This window comes from Sapajus apella, unplaced genomic scaffold, assembly GCF_009761245.1.
Source record: "Sapajus apella isolate SASKATOON/1434 unplaced genomic scaffold, GSC_monkey_1.0 scaffold2, whole genome shotgun sequence".
In the NCBI taxonomy this organism is placed as follows: domain Eukaryota; kingdom Metazoa; phylum Chordata; class Mammalia; order Primates; family Cebidae; genus Sapajus; species Sapajus apella.
The window spans coordinates 70,378,901-70,394,826 of record NW_022436942.1 but is presented as its reverse complement, the minus strand read 5'-3'; the positions used below and the strand labels follow the sequence as shown (position 1 = coordinate 70,394,826).

The following is a 15,926-nucleotide window of genomic DNA, read 5'->3' as shown; positions in this document are numbered from 1 at the left end:
GGTGTTGAGCTCCTGACCTCAGGTGATCTGCCCACCTCAGCCTCCCAAAGTACTGGAATACAGACATCAGCCAGTGTGCCTGGCTTATGTATTCTTCTTCTTTTTCTTTTTCTTTCTTTTTTTTTTTTTTTTTCTGAGATGGGGTCTTGCCCTGTTTCCCAGGCTGGAGTGCAGTGACATGATCTCAGCTCACTAGTTTCTGCCTCCCTGGCTCAAGTGATCTCCCACCTCAGCCTCTCAAGTAGCTGGGACTACAGGCGCCTTTCACTATGGCCAGCTAATTTTTTGTATCTTTTGTAGAGATGGGGTTTTCCTTTGTTGCCCAGGCTGGTCTCAAACTCCTGAGCTCAAGCAATCTGCCCATTTCGGCCTCCCAGAGTGCTGGGATTACAGGCATGAGCCACCACGTCTTGCCTGGAATTGCTTTTCCAGGAATTTTATACATTCTTCTACCCAGTGACCCATATGATCACTGGCATCTGTTTGTGAGAAGGAAGTTTCACTACCTTTGTTTTCCTCTAAACTAATTATCTAGAGAACAGTTAGGACCACAACCTGACAGATTATTGTCACTATTCTGTCCCTCTTCCTTAGAATTTTTTTTTTTTGATTGCGTCAAAGGAAATTTCAGTGTTACCCTCTTCCTTAGAATTTTTTCTTTGATTGGGACCTTTTTTCTTTTTCTTTTCTTTTTTATTTATGTTCTGGGATCTTCTTTCTTTTAGCCAAACTTAGGGGGGAGAATTCTTCTTGGATAATTATGAAGTTCTGAGCTGTAAGTCTTCTTCCCCCGTTTTTCTCTTCATAGTTTCAAAGTTGACTTTCAAATGATTGAACCTGAAGTATTTGTTTTTTAAGGCAAAGTGGCACCAGTATTTATTGTAAGTTTCTTTGCCCTGAGCAAGCTGTCATAGCCTAGTTTTAAATCCACTAAAGCTGTAGTTTGTGAATCCTGACATGTGCTTAATTCTAGAGACATTGTGTGGTACTGAAATAAGTTTCCTTGTAAAGGCTTTATATTGGATCGATTATTTTCTGCATACGCAGAGACAATTACAAGTCCTAGATATGTTATCGATGTGCAAATTCCATTTGAGAAAATTTGCTTTTAGGCAGTACTGCCTTTAGACAAATTTAGGATGTTAGGAATAATTATCAAGTCTTCAGTTTCAAACAGTTTATCATTCATTGGTTCATTAAACTCACATTTTTATTATGTACTCAAATTCAATCTATACCGAAGTTATTGAAATTACTTCCTGTACTTAAGATTCTAAATTTCATTCAGCAGAAATGTTGAAATGGATGTTTTTATTTTTTTTCTTCTTGGGGTTTTTTTTTTTTTTTAAAGCATGGTTCCTATGTTTTATTGCTAATATGTTGTTCTGGACTTGAAGTCATGTGCTTTTCAGTGTTAGATCATCTTACTAAAGTTGATCTTTAGTAAGATCATCTTACTAAAGTAGCGACATACTACTGAATTTTTGAGGTTGATGCTCTCAAAGACAAAGCAACCCTTCCCCCAAATTATTATGAGGATGTTTATTCATTCAACCAGCTAACATTTATCTAACATTTCTGATATACATGAATCTTGCTCAGTCTTAGCGATATAGTGATTCCAGATTTCTTACCTCACAGAGCTTACAGTTGAATGTACTCAGGGTGATTCATTCTGCAAAACCTCATTGCTCATTTACTGCATGGAAGGTATTTTGTTGGTGGTAGGGATACAGTAGAGAGGTAGACAGTCTCTAAAATTGCAGAGTTTACATGAGAGTGAGGGAGGCAGACAGTTAGCAGCAAATATAGGTAAATGATCATTCCAGAGAAGACTAGTCACTATAGAAAAGACAGAGAGAGATTTTGATAGAGAATGTGGAGGTGGGGAGCAGCATTAGCAGAGATGCCAGGGAATGCCTTATTGAAGAGTTGACACTTGAACTGGGCACTAGATGATGAGAAAGAGCCAGTGGCAGAGAGTTCCACATAAATGGAGTGGCGAGTGACAAAACTGACATTCTTTTTGTGCTTGGGGTATCTGAAGGGATAGCACAGTGGGCAGGGTTTCTGGAACATGATGGTAGAAGGAGAGGGGCACTGGATGAGATTGGCAGGGCCCAGATAATGTAGGGGCTTGTGAGCCATGGAAGGACTTTACATTTTACTCTTAAAATCTGATTGAGGGCTGGGTATGGTGGCTCACATCTATAATTTCAGCACTTTGGGAGGCTAAAGCAGGAGGATCGCCTGAGGCCAGGAGTTCAAGACCAACCTAGGCAACATATTAGAGACCCTGTCTCTCTCTCTCTCTCTTTTTTTTTTTAAAGACACAGTCTCATTCTGTTGCCCAGGATGGAGTGCAGTGGTGTGATCATAGCTCACTGCAACCTTGAATTCCTGGGTTCAAGCAGCCCTCCTGTCTCAGCCTCCCAAAGTGCTGGGATTATAGGTATGAGCCACTGCACCCAGCCAGACCCTGTCTTTTTTAGAAAAAAATCTGATTGAATCTGGCAAGTAATAATTCCTTAGAGTTGGTTAATGGTTCTAAACTTTTCAAACGTTAAAGGTTTTGCTTCTTTATTTTAAACCTCACCGTTCCCCAGGGAAGTGTCCCTGTTGGGCAGATGAAGAAGCAAAAATCCATAGGAGTTAGGTGATGGGACTGAGATTGTACAGCTGGTGATTGGCAGAGCCAGGTTTTAGAACCCATGTGTCCCGATTCCAACTTGTGCTTTTATACTCTATCAGCTGCCTCCTTGCCTTCTATTTATGCTATTCTTTGGTTTTTATTCTCTGAAACTAGAAATAGTGAAAGGGGCAATTAAGAGGAGGACTCTAGGCCTACTTTGTTCTGCATTAGGTATTCCATTTCTTTTGGCCTTTAGGCATATGATACCCAGCAATTAAAGCCTTGGCTAAGAGACTAAGGCAGTGAGTCAAAGTCAGCCCATCTGATACAGGTGATCATTTAGTTCAGGAAATGTTCTTGTGGTGATTTGTACTTGGGATGCGGCCAGGTAAGTCTTATGCATCTTAAAAGTGCCTTCTTTTAGATCTTGCTGACCATATGACAGACTTCTCAGAGCCGTGAGTCTTGTAAACCACAAGGAATTCAGGTAGTGGTGAGCCCTGCTGCAAGTATTACAACCATGTGCAGTCAGAGGGATACAGAAGGAGCATCTCTCAGCACAAAGCATTGTTTATTTGAATATTTTCCTTTTGGTCATATTTAATGTGATGGAGTTTAGTGAACTGTTTTTCAAAATGAATGAACTTAGCAAAGATTTTTAAAATCAAGCCTGGAAATACTGTTAGACTCTAATTAGAGTCTAATCCTATGATCCTCCAGAGGGTGACTTGGTGATGAAAATGGTAACCAAGTATAATAGCCACAAGTTCTTTGTGCTGGAGCCTTATGTTTTGAACTTTTATGTTCGGGGAAAATTGTTTACTTTTCCGAATGCAAGGAGATGTCTTCATAATTGGCGTGATATTGTTTTCATTGTAACTTTGTGTATGACCCAATGGTGATAGTTAATAATCAAGTATATTTTGTATAACACATCATCTGACCAGCAGAAATAGAGACACGTTTTGGGACTTTTGCATGTGGTTAATAAAATTAGCATTAATGACCTAAATTGTTTAACTTTAAATTTTGATGATTTACTGTTCCTTCCTTTTATTTTTAGGGGATCATTGAAAACTTTTGTCCATACAGTCCATCTATTGCAGAAACAGACTGATCTAGGGTTCCTACCTGTAGCTGATGTGCTATATAGGTAAGTTGTTGCTTTGTATCCTTACCTTCCTTCCAAAAAAGGAAGATTTGTGCCAAATACCTCCTTTATTAAGTAGATTGCTAAACTCTTATCAATTCATGATTCATTTTTAAATAAGTATAGATCCATATTTACCTTCTTAAATAAGAATTTTTTTTTTTAATCTTTCCTTCTTGGAAAGTGTTTTTAGAGCATGTTATTTTTCATTCTTTTTTATTTCTATGCCTTTAAAAATGCAATAGCTGGAGGGGCGCGATGACTCTTGAGTGTGGTGGTGCATGCCAGAGTACTAGGGAGGCTGAGGAAGGAGGATTGCTTGAGCCTGGGAGGTGGGTGTTGCAGTGAGCCAAGATCGCCCCACTGCACTCAGCTTGGATGACAGAGTGAGACTTTGTCTCAAAAAACAAAAAAATTTTAATATGCAATAGTTTATAATGAATTCTGATTGTAAATTTTGAGATGATCATATATTAAGGTATAAAGAAGAAAGTGAAAATCATTCATAATCAAAGATAGCTACTCATAGGCCGGGCGCGGTGGCTCAAGCCTGTAATCCCAGCACTTTGGGAGGCCGAGGCGGGTGGATCACGAGGTCAAGAGATCGAAACCATCCTGGTCAACATGGTGAAACCCCGTCTCTACTAAAAATACAAAAAATTAGCTGGGCATGGTGGCGTGTGCCTGTAATCCCAGCTACTCAGGAGGCTGAGGCAGGAGAATTGCCTGAACCCAGGAGGCGGAGGTTGCGGTGAGCCGAGATCGCGCCATTGCACTCCAGCCTGGGTAACAAGAGCGAAACTCCGTCTCAAAAAAAAAAAAAAAAGATAGCTACTCATAACATTTTGGTAGATAGGCTTCCTAATTCATAGCCCACTCTGTCTCTCTCTCACATGCAAAAGTACACATAAAATAGATACATATTACACACAGATATAATTTTATTGTAACATTTTTATAAACAAAGCTTTGTCATTTTTTAATTTAAAAATATTGTAGCCTGCTTTGTAATCCCAGCACTTTGGGAGACTGAGGCAAGAGGATCAACGGAGGTCAGGAGTTCAAGACCAGCCTGGCCAACATGGCAAAACTGCATCTTTACTAAAAATACACAAATTAGCCGGGTGTGGTGGCAGGTGCCTGTAGTCCCAGCTACTCGGGAGGCTGAGGCAGGAGAATCACTTGAACCCAGGAGGCGGAGGTCGCAGTGAGCTGAGATTGCGCCACTGCACTCCAGCCTGGGCGACAGAGTGAGACTGCATCTCTAAATAAATAAATAAAAAAAATACTGTGAATATCTTTTGTGAATAATATTGGTATAAAATATTATACATCTAGTTTTAAGATTTTGGTTTTTACTCTTTGGGGTGGCAGGTATACTTCTTGCTGAAATGGATTGTCTCAGTGTCTTTGTGATTTTCTTTCTCTCCCATGTAGGCTATTGCTTTTGGAAGGGGGGCCTGGATCTCCCTCCTGTTTGCTGGGGGGCAAACACATAGTATCATGGGGTTATGAAGACATGTTGCCTGCACCAGATAGCAACACTGGCTCCAGTTCTGAAAATAAAGGTAATGTAAGAGTTTTTGTCCTGTGATTAATGCTAAGATGTAAATAAAGTGGTTTTAGATCATTGTAGCAAGTAATTTGGATATAACTCTGTGTGCTCCTTTTAATTAAGAGCTCAAGATTTTTATACAGTATGTTCATTGTCTGCGTTATCATAAAAGTCTAAAAGCTGATACTGGTGAGGTAAGAAAATGGATAGGTTTTATTATCATAAGGAAAATGTATCATCCATAGACTCTTGCCAAGGAGGCATGAATTACTTAAAGTGGCTTCTGGATATTTAAGTTGGGGTATGATAGCCTTAAGTTGAATTTTTTTGTCTGCCCATAGAATATCAGGTCCTACTGCTTGATAATATTTCTTTTAGTAATTTATTGTGTGTGTTAATGAGCTCTCCTGTCCTAAAAGCAAAAAATGAAGCAGTTCAAGGGAGCATGAATTGTTAACATCTCCTTTAAACAAACAGACTAGGTTAAAATGTTTTTATAGAGCTTTACAGTATTATGTGTCAGTTTCTTACATTATCTCAACAAAAATGGAAGAATCTCTCTTAACTGACTTGCCAGATGGATGAGACCCCTCCATTCACTCAATAAAATGTCCAGGCTGCTGCCGTGGCCCCCTGAACCTACAGGGCTGGTCAGCTCTGCTCCCGCCAGCTGAGTTGCAGGCTTGCCAAGAGGCAGGCTTGCTCCCAAACCAGTTTGTTAGTTGTAACTGGTACTTATTATTGTGATAATATCATTAAATCTTACGTAACTGATGAAATAGGAATGAAAAAAAAAACAAACAAACAGGAAATAGTCGCCATTAAGAAGTTGAATGCTCTAGAAAGACTCAACAAAGTGAGTCTCTAAGAAACTGGTGTTCATCAGGTATGGGATTGAGAGTCTGTTCCTCCCTACCTTTCATTTCCCACTTTCCATGGGGCAGCCTTCCTGGGCAACCCCATGAGCACGGAGGAGAATCTGGGCTGCAGGCCCCCTCGCATCTCTCAGCCTGCAGTACCCAAGAAGTTCTCAGACATTATAGGCTCCAACTTACATCTTACCACACAACTAAAACTTCTTTCTTGATTCTCTCTTTTTACTCCATTTGGTATTTCCCTTGGGGTAGTTTCTCACTGAGGAGGATGGTAGTAAGCTGATCTGTTTGCTTTCATTCTCCTGAACCTTTGGTTTTGCATCTAGGGAGAGGATACTTTTCTTTTTTTTTCTCTTTTTTTTTGAGACGGGGTCTTGTTCCATTGCCCAAGCTGGAGTGCAGTGGTGCAATCACAGCTGCAGCCTCGCAGGCTCCTGAGGAGCTAGGACCACAGGCATGCACTACCATACTACCATGCCCAGATAATTATTTAATTTAATTTTTTCTTTTCTTTTCTTTTTTTTTTTTTTTTTTTTTTTTTTGTAGTGACAGGGATCTCGCTTTATTGCCCAAGCTGGTCTTTAAATCCTAGGCTTAAGCCATCCTCCCACCACCTCTGCTTTCCAAAGTGCCAGGATTACAGGTGCGAGCCACTGCACCCAGCCTGTTTTTCTTGTAATAGTTTGTTTGTTTTTGAGATGGGGTCTCGCTCTGTCACCCAAGCTGGAGTGCAGTGGCGCTATCTCGGCTCACTGCAACCTCAGCCTCCCAGGTTTGAGCAATTCTGCCTGCATACCACCACGGCTGGCTAATTTTTTGTATTTTTAGTAGAGACAGGGTTTCATCGTGTTAGCCAGGATGGTCTCGATCTCTTGACCTCGTGATCTGCCTGCCTCAGCCTCCCAAAGTACTGGGATTATAGATGTGAGTCACCATGCCCGGCCTTTTTTTTTCTTTTTTTTTTTTTTGAGATCGAGTTTCACTCTTGTCGCCCAGGCTGGAGTGCAATGGCACTCTGCTCACTGCAGCTTCCACCTCCCAGGTTTATGTGATTTTCCTGCCTCAGCCTCCCTAGTAGCTGGGATTACAAGTGCCCACCACCACACCTGACTAATTTTTGTATTTTTAGTAGAGATGGGATTTCGCCATGTTGGCCAGGCTGGTCTTGAATTCCTGACCTCAAATGATCCATCGGCCTCAGCCCCCCAAGGTGCTGGGATTACAGGAGTGAGCCACCGTGCCCAGCCACGATGTAACTTTTAATATTGAAAACATTCCACATTTGACTGACTTTGAGAGAATACTGTAATTAATAAGCCCTGTGTACTCATCACTCAGGTTCAACAAGTATCCACTCCTGGCTAATCTTATTCTGTTTGTCCTTTTCACTTCTGCCCCTAGACAGAGCCATACTCAAAAGGCCTTGGCCCTTAATCTAAAGATTGGTGAATAAATGTAATCTGTTAGTTTTAAATTAAAACGTTTAAGGTGTGAAATTAATGTTTTAAAAATGGTTACCCACTTTAACAAATTTTTTTTTTTTTTTTTTTTTTTTTGAGACAGAGTTTCGCTCTTGTTACCCAGGCTGGAGTGCAATGGCACGATCTCGGCTCACCACAACCTCTGCCTCCTGGGTTCAGGCAATTCTCCTGCCTCAGCCTCCTGAGTAGCTGGGATTACAGGCACGTGCCACCATGCCCAGCTAACTTTTTGTAGTTTTAGTAGAGACGGGCTTTCACCATGTTGACCAGGATGGTCTCGAGCTCTTGACCTCGTGATCCACCCGCCTCGGCCTCCCAAAGTGCTGGGATTACAGGCTTGAGCCACCGCACCCGGCAACAAATTTTTTTATTGAGGGAACCAATAGGTACAGGTCCCAGTTGTCTCAGATTAGTAGACTGAATTTTAAAGTCAACAGCATTTTTAGTACTAATTTGATGGTGTGATACTGCATTTCCTCCAGCTAATATGGCATGCTTCAGGTAGAAAGATTCCACTTAAACATAGTGAGCGGAATGATTATGAAAATAAACCCTGAAAGTTTTATCCATAAGCTCCATTTTAAGGCAAAATCTTTGGAGTATAAGTTACTAAACAAATTACTATCATATAGAGAGATACTGTTTATTTTAGATTGAGGAAGATAGAGCTAAGGGGAAACATATTGCTATTTTAAAATAGAAAAGATATTAAACTCCTGTGCTGTGTCCCTCCAGAGACTAAAATTAGGATCTCTGAATGGAAAATCTACAGAAGCAGATTTTAGTTTAATGTATATTAACACAATTTCATTTGCCATTTATGGAATACTGGCTTTGCACCAAAGAGCAGTATAGATGTATTTACCCCTGTTATCTCATCTGGCCATCAGTGTAACCCTTGAGGTACATATTATTATCTTCATCTTACAGATGAAGAAACTGACGTTCAAAGATGTTCAGGGTCACTTACTGAGCTCATAAGAGCTCACGCCTCTCTTACTGTGCAATTACTAATAAAAGTGTTGTACTATACTCTTAGTCATTTCAAATTAGAATTAGGAATGTTTAAACTTGACTTTGTTTCAAGCTTTTCAAAAAAAAGAAAAAAAACATTTGGCAGGCTAAACCACATTCCCCTGCTGATAACTATCTGATCTTATCTTGGTTCCTGGTCCACATGTATTTTGGATGTTTGATTTGGGGGTTCAAGCCATCTTCCCTGAAAGTCACAATGAAGCTCTTATTTTAGAAGTGGGAGGTTATCTTTCACTCAGCCTCCTAATGGCTTTTTCATTAGAGAAAGCATATTTATAATTTCAATAGAAAAAACATATATATAATTTACCTGTGAAAAAACGATTTCAGATGCTGACTTGGGACGCTGTCTCACGGCAGACGGTCTTTACCTGTATACTACTAACTCAGTTGGAAGAGGAGTAAGCAAATTGGGGTCTGGATTACATGGTACTCTCAGGTCAGTTGCATGGCACTTGCTGAATGATTTGGCTGGAACATTTTCCTCCTTACATAAATCTCTGTGAAGAAGACACTGGGGGTACATTCCAACTCCCCATAGGCTAGTAACTAAGTAACAAGTCTGAACTAATTCAAATAATTGCAACCTTCTCTTATTGTCACCTCTCTCCATCTTGTTCTGTTAGTGCATTTTAGCTTTATTTTGGCTCTGAAGAGTTTGGTAGCCCCAAGATCATTGTTTCCAGCCAGAAAGTCCTCTGTGATCAGTATTTTTGCAACAATGTCAGCGACTTCTCCATGTTGATAAGTGGACATTTTTCTACTTAAGTCTCTCTGAACTTGAGTTTGACGTTGGATTACCAAGTGATTTTCAGTTGTGATATAAGACCTATAAACTGCTGCCAAAATAATCTGCAGTTTAAGAGCCTTGTATACACTTAGATCTTTTCCCCAACTTCTTCTCTCCTCTAATTTATTGTGGAAAGAAGTCAATATTTGCTATAGATTGTCAGTGCTGAAGTATATGTAATACATTCACTTTCCTTCAGATGTTTTACATACTTAATCATTTTTTAAAATTAGGTTGAAAATGTTGTTTGTGTCTGTTTCGACATAGCCAGGTGATTCAGCCTGTGCTCCGTTTTCTTCCACAGAGGTTTTGTGTACTGCCGAAATGAGGAGTTGGAACCAGGATGGGTGGCTTTTGGCAGTGGCAGTCTTCTCCACCGGCCTGTCTCTTTCGATAATAAACCTCATTCCCTTTTCCAGGTCATTGACCAGAACACCCTTCAGGTAAACAGAAAACTAAGGCCATATATATATATATATTAGAGGCAGTAAGGGAAGTTACCGACATCATCAGAATTAATAATATATTTTCCTCCCAGAGTGACATCCTTTTAATTGTTATAGTTTGGGCATTGTGTTTTTTCTTTAATGTCTTAGACTTTTCCCATGTGAGCTGAGTGAATGTGCTCTTTAAGTTTCTACAGCCTACAACAAACTTTTTTTTATGATTAAGAAAAAATTCTAGACAGTCAAAGATGGTATAAATACTAGCTGGTTTTTTTTTTTTTTTTTTTTTTTTTGAACCAGATCTATTTTGTGAAGGCATCATTTCCTTATTCAGTTTGTTCTAAACAGCCTCTCTGTGGGAAAGGGAGCTTTGAAATGAGCGTAGAGTAAAATCATTGTGTGCTAGGGATTGAGAGTTTGGCTTTAGTACTCTCATAAGCATTCTGCCTTGGCACTTGCTATATTACACTGCAGTTACCTGCTTTTCTGCCTGACTTTACCGATCGTGCACACCTTTTGGCCTGGACGCTGTCCTACTCATCTGTGTATTCCTAGAATATAACATAGTGCTTGACATTTGACTGATAATAACAACAATGATGGTAACTACCATTCCTCACTATCTCCTATGTTCTAGGCCCTGGCCTAGGCAATTTGCATACATTTCCTCTTTCTACCTGTGAGGCATAACTATAGGTCTGTCTTACAGATAAGGCAACTGAGGCTAAGCACCTAATAAGCATTCAGTAAGTGTTTATTGTTGAGTGAAAGAATGCAGCTCAGAGAGGTTAAGTAACTTGCCCAAGGCCACACAGCCAATAGTAGCAGCACCAGAACTTGAACCTTTGGTTCTCTGCTCTGAAATTTGAACTATTAACACTGTAACTTTCTGTGTTTCATCCAAAGTTGGATTAAATGATTAGAGTTGGCATCTGTGGAGTGAGTGCCCCGAGAGTAGTCACATTTAGAAATTAAGTGGAATGCTACATTTCTTCCTGTCTGTCACTCAGCTGCCTGTCCTAGAGAACAGGGACTGAGTCTCGTTCACCACTGTCATCTCCAGAGCACATAGTAGGTGCTTAATAATTATTGGATGAATAAAATGAACAAATTAACAAATAGATGCCCGATTGACCTAATTTCTTGTCACAAGTGCAGACAGATGAGGATGTCACATATTCATTTGAAACAGAAGTTATAAGACTGGAAGTTAAACAGATGTTAAATCTCGGAACATGGTTTACATTTGAAGTAATGCCAAGTTCCTCAGTGTTGTTGCAGAAACTTTGACACTGTCCAAGAAAGCAGGGCTGTAGGTCACAAACTAGATATGTGCATTGGGAACATTTTGGGGATAGCACAGGCCATTTAGTAGCTGTCAACTTTCTAGTCTTCCTGGCACTGTAGGTTCAAAGTATGGTTACATCAACTAAATGAGTTTTTACTTTTGAGCTAGACAAAACAGGTCTGGAAAAAAGTTCATGTGAAATCACTTGAGGGGTCAGAGATAGCCTTGGGAAAACTAGTGCCCCCTCCAAAGTAATAGGGAATTGAGCATTGTTCTTACTGTTGTTGTCTGAAGGGATCCGACCCTCTTTAATTATTTTTATTTTGAGCTTCTCAACTCTTCTATTTCTGAATTTTTTTTTTTTTTTAAACCTAGCCAGCAGATTTTTGTGGTTCTAATGTTCCCTCATTTTAAGCGCTTTTCTTTGGGAGTAAAAATTAGTATGTAGCTACACATTTAATGTGAAATGATGCAAAGCTTACTCATTATGCTCAAACAGAAGGATGTTTAGTATTAGAAACACGTGCCTTCATGTCTAATATACAGAATTGTTGTCTTTTCCTCCTGAGGGACTCGGTGAATTTTAATAACCTTCATGTTCTAAGTTAGGCCCTGTCATGAGCCTTTATATTTTTACTTTGTTTCTCCTTCTCCCTCTTCTCAGCTTTCCCTCTTGGCTTTCTTTTGCTGTTTCTTTTTTCCTTCCTTCCATATTCATTAAATAACTTGGGGTTAGGCTTTGCATTAGGTACTGGAGATACAAAGGTAAATAAAACACAGTTCTTGTCCTTTAAATAAAATTATTTTAAATTCATTCCCTAAAGAAATTTCAGAAAGTGCTGCTTCTCTAAAACTTTGTTTTTAGTAAGTGTTAGATACAACACATATGTGTAATAGATTCAAAGTGTTTGGTAAATACTTTTTCTTATTAAAAAGTAATTTGAATCAATCCCAAGAACCTTTTCATCTGTTGCATGGCTATTCATATTTATTCTATTGCCCATTGTATTAACTTTTATATTTTTGCCATATAATTTGCATATATTTTTCTTAGAGATAAATATCCATTTTATTTTGACCAGGAAGCCTAGTGAATTCTCATCTTGGACGTAATAGCATTAATGATGAGCTGATAGGATTAATCAGAATTTATATGTGGCTCTAATAGAGATTTCCCCCCTTTCATGCCCAGGTGTGCCAGGTGGTGCCAATGCCAGCCAATCACCTCCCCATTGGCAGCACCATGAGCACAGTGCACCTGTCTTCAGATGGCACTTACTTCTATTGGATCTGGTCTCCTGCCAGCCTGAATGAGAAAACACCGAAAGGACATTCTGTCTTCATGGACATTTTTGAACTTGTGGTAAGTTTTAACTTTCTCGCTTGTGTCTTTGAGAAACATTTCTGTTTGCTTTATTTTTATATTGGTGTACAAAGGGCCTAAGAACCTTGCAGCATGTATAGTGTGTTCAGTGTTTCCTTAAAATTGATTTTTCTCTTAGCTGTCTTTGAAGGTTTCTTTGTTTGGAGTTGTATGACATAAACAGAGCCAAGCTTTCTGAAGGTTAATCTGGTGACAGGAGATAACATTATTTAATGTGTAGACAGTAGGATATTTAAGTAGAAGTGTGCACAGTCTGTTGGAAATGTGGGACAAAATTACAGTAGCAAGAATGGGACTACAGATAGTAATTGAGAGTCTCTGAGAGAGATGACAAAATTGTGACAAGTCATTTACCTTTTAGATAGCCAAATGCTTACTGAGAGCCAAGCGTGTTCTATCTAGGTGGTGGGAGTACAGAGATGGGCAGGGTGGGCAGGGTTCTTGCCCAAATGGGACGTGTATTCAGGCCCCAGAGTTGGGTGGGTTGGGGTGATGGTGGTGAAGAGACATAAAGATTAACCACAAGCAAGTAAGCAAATAAGTACACAAGATAATCCTAGGTAGTGAAGAAAAAGTAGTAGTGTACCAGATGAAGAAGTTGGGGAGTGGGTGAGGGAAGAACATTCCAGGAAGAGGAGACCACACATGCAAAGTGTCTGTGGCAGGAGCCAGCATGTTTTAGGGAGAAAAAGTGGGCCAGAGTGGCTGAAATGCAGAGGGAGGAGGGCTTGGGGTAAGAAGCAGCTGGGAGCCACGGTGCTCTAGACCGCACTGTCCTGCATAGTGGCCGCTAGCCATACGTTGCTATTTAAATTTCACTTGAAATTTAATAAAATTAAAACTGTAATGACTTAGCTCTATTAGCCATAGTTCAGGTGCTCAGTAGCCATGTGGCTGGTGGCTTCTTTGTTGAACAGCAAAGACATAGAACATTTCCATCATGAATAATGTTCTATTGGACAGAGATACATAGAACATTTCCATCATGAATAATGTTCTATTGGACAGAGATGGTCTAGGTAGTATTTGTAGAGACTTATAAAAGAACAGATTGCTCCAAGCCAGGTCTATGACAAAACCTTTTTTCATGAGTTCATTTACAGTCTCCTTCTGGGAAGAAATTAACATTCCTGTTTAAAAAAAAAAAAACACCGAAGCAATTTTCTAATAAATTTTAACAGGATTAAAACACGTTCTGGGAAATCAGCTATCCAACCCAGCAGCAGACCATCAGTTAGGAGTCTCGTAACCTTTAACTGTGCATGTTCTTTTTCTATCGAGTCTCACAGTGTCCTCTAGCTATTATTTTATAAAATGTCCCTGCCAGAGTGAATCTTTGAATTGGTCTGCTAGAGATTGAACACGTGTTCATAATTGTCAGAAAAGCTTTTTTTTTAATTGGTTTTTAAAGAGATTTACCAGCTATGTAAGGAATTTTCATTTAGGTCTTGGCTGAGCACAGTGGCTCACACCTGTAATCCCAGTGCTTGGAAGGCTGAAGTGGGAGGATCTGTTGAGCCTAGGAGTTTAAAAAGGAAGCTGGAACTTGAAATGGCAGTGTTTTTCTGAGATGATGGTGCTCCTGCTCTGTTAGAGACCAACCTGGGCAACATAGTGAGACCACGTCTCTGCAAAAAAAACAAAAATTAGCTGGGTGTTGTGGCATGTGCCTGTAGTCCTAGCTATTAAGGAGGCTGAGGCAGTAGGAACACTTGAGCCTAGGAGGTCGACCAGAAGGTTGATCAGGGTAGTAGTGAGGCCTGATTGTGCCAGTGCACTCCAGCCTGAGTGACAGAGACAGACCCTGTCTCAAAAAAAAAATTAGGTCTTTAGCCTAAGAATAATGGGAACATTGAAGAATTCCCTGCTTCTCTGATATACTTTTGTTAAATTAGAAGAAAAAATTATATCAAAGAAACTCACACACTTCTTATATATAGGCTCATAATGAAAAACAGGAGACCCTTGCCCCACTCCTCCATTCCCAGCATGCTTTTCAGGCAGTCACATCCTTCTGGTGATAACCTTCATATCCCTAAGTAAAATGCTTATATTGCTGTTTTTTGATTTATGATTGCCAGACATAAACCAAGTTGATTTTTCTTTCGTTTTTGCTGTGATAGATGAGGGTTTGTCTCAATTAATTTTCCTTCTTTCTTTTCTTTCCTCCTATTTTTTTTTTTTTTTTAGAGAGAGAAAGAGAGGGTCTCACTTTGTTACACAAGCTGGAATGCATTGACACAGTCATGGCTCACTGTGACTTCAACCTCCTGGGCTCAGGTGATCCTCCCACCTCAGCCACCTAAGTAGCTGGAACTCAAGTGTGCATGACCACATTCAGCTAGTTTTTGTGTTTTTTTGTAGAGACAGAGTTTTACCATCTTGCCTGGGCTGGTTTCGAACTCCTGAGCTCAAGCGATCAGGGTGACTCAGCCTCCCAAAGTGCTGGGATAACAGGCCTGAGCCACTGCACCTGGCCTCCCTCCTTCATTTCTGATTCTGCCTAGCCTATTGATTTCTTTTGTTTTAGTTTTTCTTTTAGTTGTCTTTGTAATTTATAGTTAAAACTTTATTTCTTTTTTTTTTTTTTTTTTTTTGAGACGGAGTTTCACTCATGTTACCCAGGCTGGAGTGCAATGGCGCGATCTCGGCTCACCGCAACCTCCGCCTCCTGGGTTCAGGCAATTCTCCTGTCTCAGCCTCCTGAGTCGCTGGGATTACAGGCACACACCACCATGCCCAGCTAATTTTTTTGTAATTTTAGTAGAGACGGGGTTTCACCATGTTGACCAGGATGGTCTCGATCTCTTGACCTCGTGATCCACCCGCCTCGGCCTCCCAAAGTGCTGGGATTACAGGCTTGAGCCACCGCGCCCGGCCAAAACTTTATTTCTTGTTCATGAACTCTAGGCAGTATCTCTTGTCTACTTTAGGAGATCAGATGGAGAGTATGGTGTTCTTTCCCATACTTCCATGTGGAGAAAGCCAAGTATACATGTAGGGGAATACCCAGAGGAAGACAGATGACTCACCCCCACCAGCCCTAGAGCATCTTAGCAATTGGGACATGAGATGTGGTGCAGAGCCATTGTGAGACAAGGTGGTAGACTGAGAGTTTACGTAAGGGCCTGCAGGCCCCCTTCCTGCTCACAACATTTGCATTCAGATGCTGGCTGTCCAGGCCCAAGACTTAGTTATTTTCTGAAGAAACTGAAACCCTCGAAAAAAGACTTCTCATACTGATGTTGGGCTTATCTAAGGGAAAAGACTTGCCTCCCTGGTGAATCACT

At 40.2% G+C, this 15,926-nt stretch overlaps 1 protein-coding gene and 1 long non-coding RNA gene across 10 annotated transcripts in view; one reads left to right on the top strand and one right to left on the bottom strand.

Moving 5' to 3' along the window:
* The window catches only part of HECTD4 (HECT domain E3 ubiquitin protein ligase 4), a 231,704-nt gene that overhangs the window by 74,468 nt on the left and 141,310 nt on the right, over positions 1-15,926 (top strand). For all 9 annotated transcript variants that reach the window (XM_032240131.1, XM_032240112.1, XM_032240155.1 and 6 more), the window contains exons 3-7: positions 3,696-3,785; positions 5,220-5,350; positions 9,059-9,167; positions 9,823-9,961; positions 12,445-12,615. In XM_032240131.1, coding sequence (XP_032096022.1) covers positions 3,696-3,785; positions 5,220-5,350; positions 9,059-9,167; positions 9,823-9,961; positions 12,445-12,615 — 640 coding nt within the window. The remainder of the gene's footprint in view (positions 1-3,695; positions 3,786-5,219; positions 5,351-9,058; positions 9,168-9,822; positions 9,962-12,444; positions 12,616-15,926) is intronic.
* LOC116524756 lies at positions 1,352-1,541 on the bottom strand. The gene is made up of 2 exons (XR_004257477.1): positions 1,475-1,541; positions 1,352-1,438 (listed from the first exon to the last, which is right to left on the bottom strand). It is a non-coding gene; the product is annotated as an uncharacterized LOC116524756 (long non-coding RNA).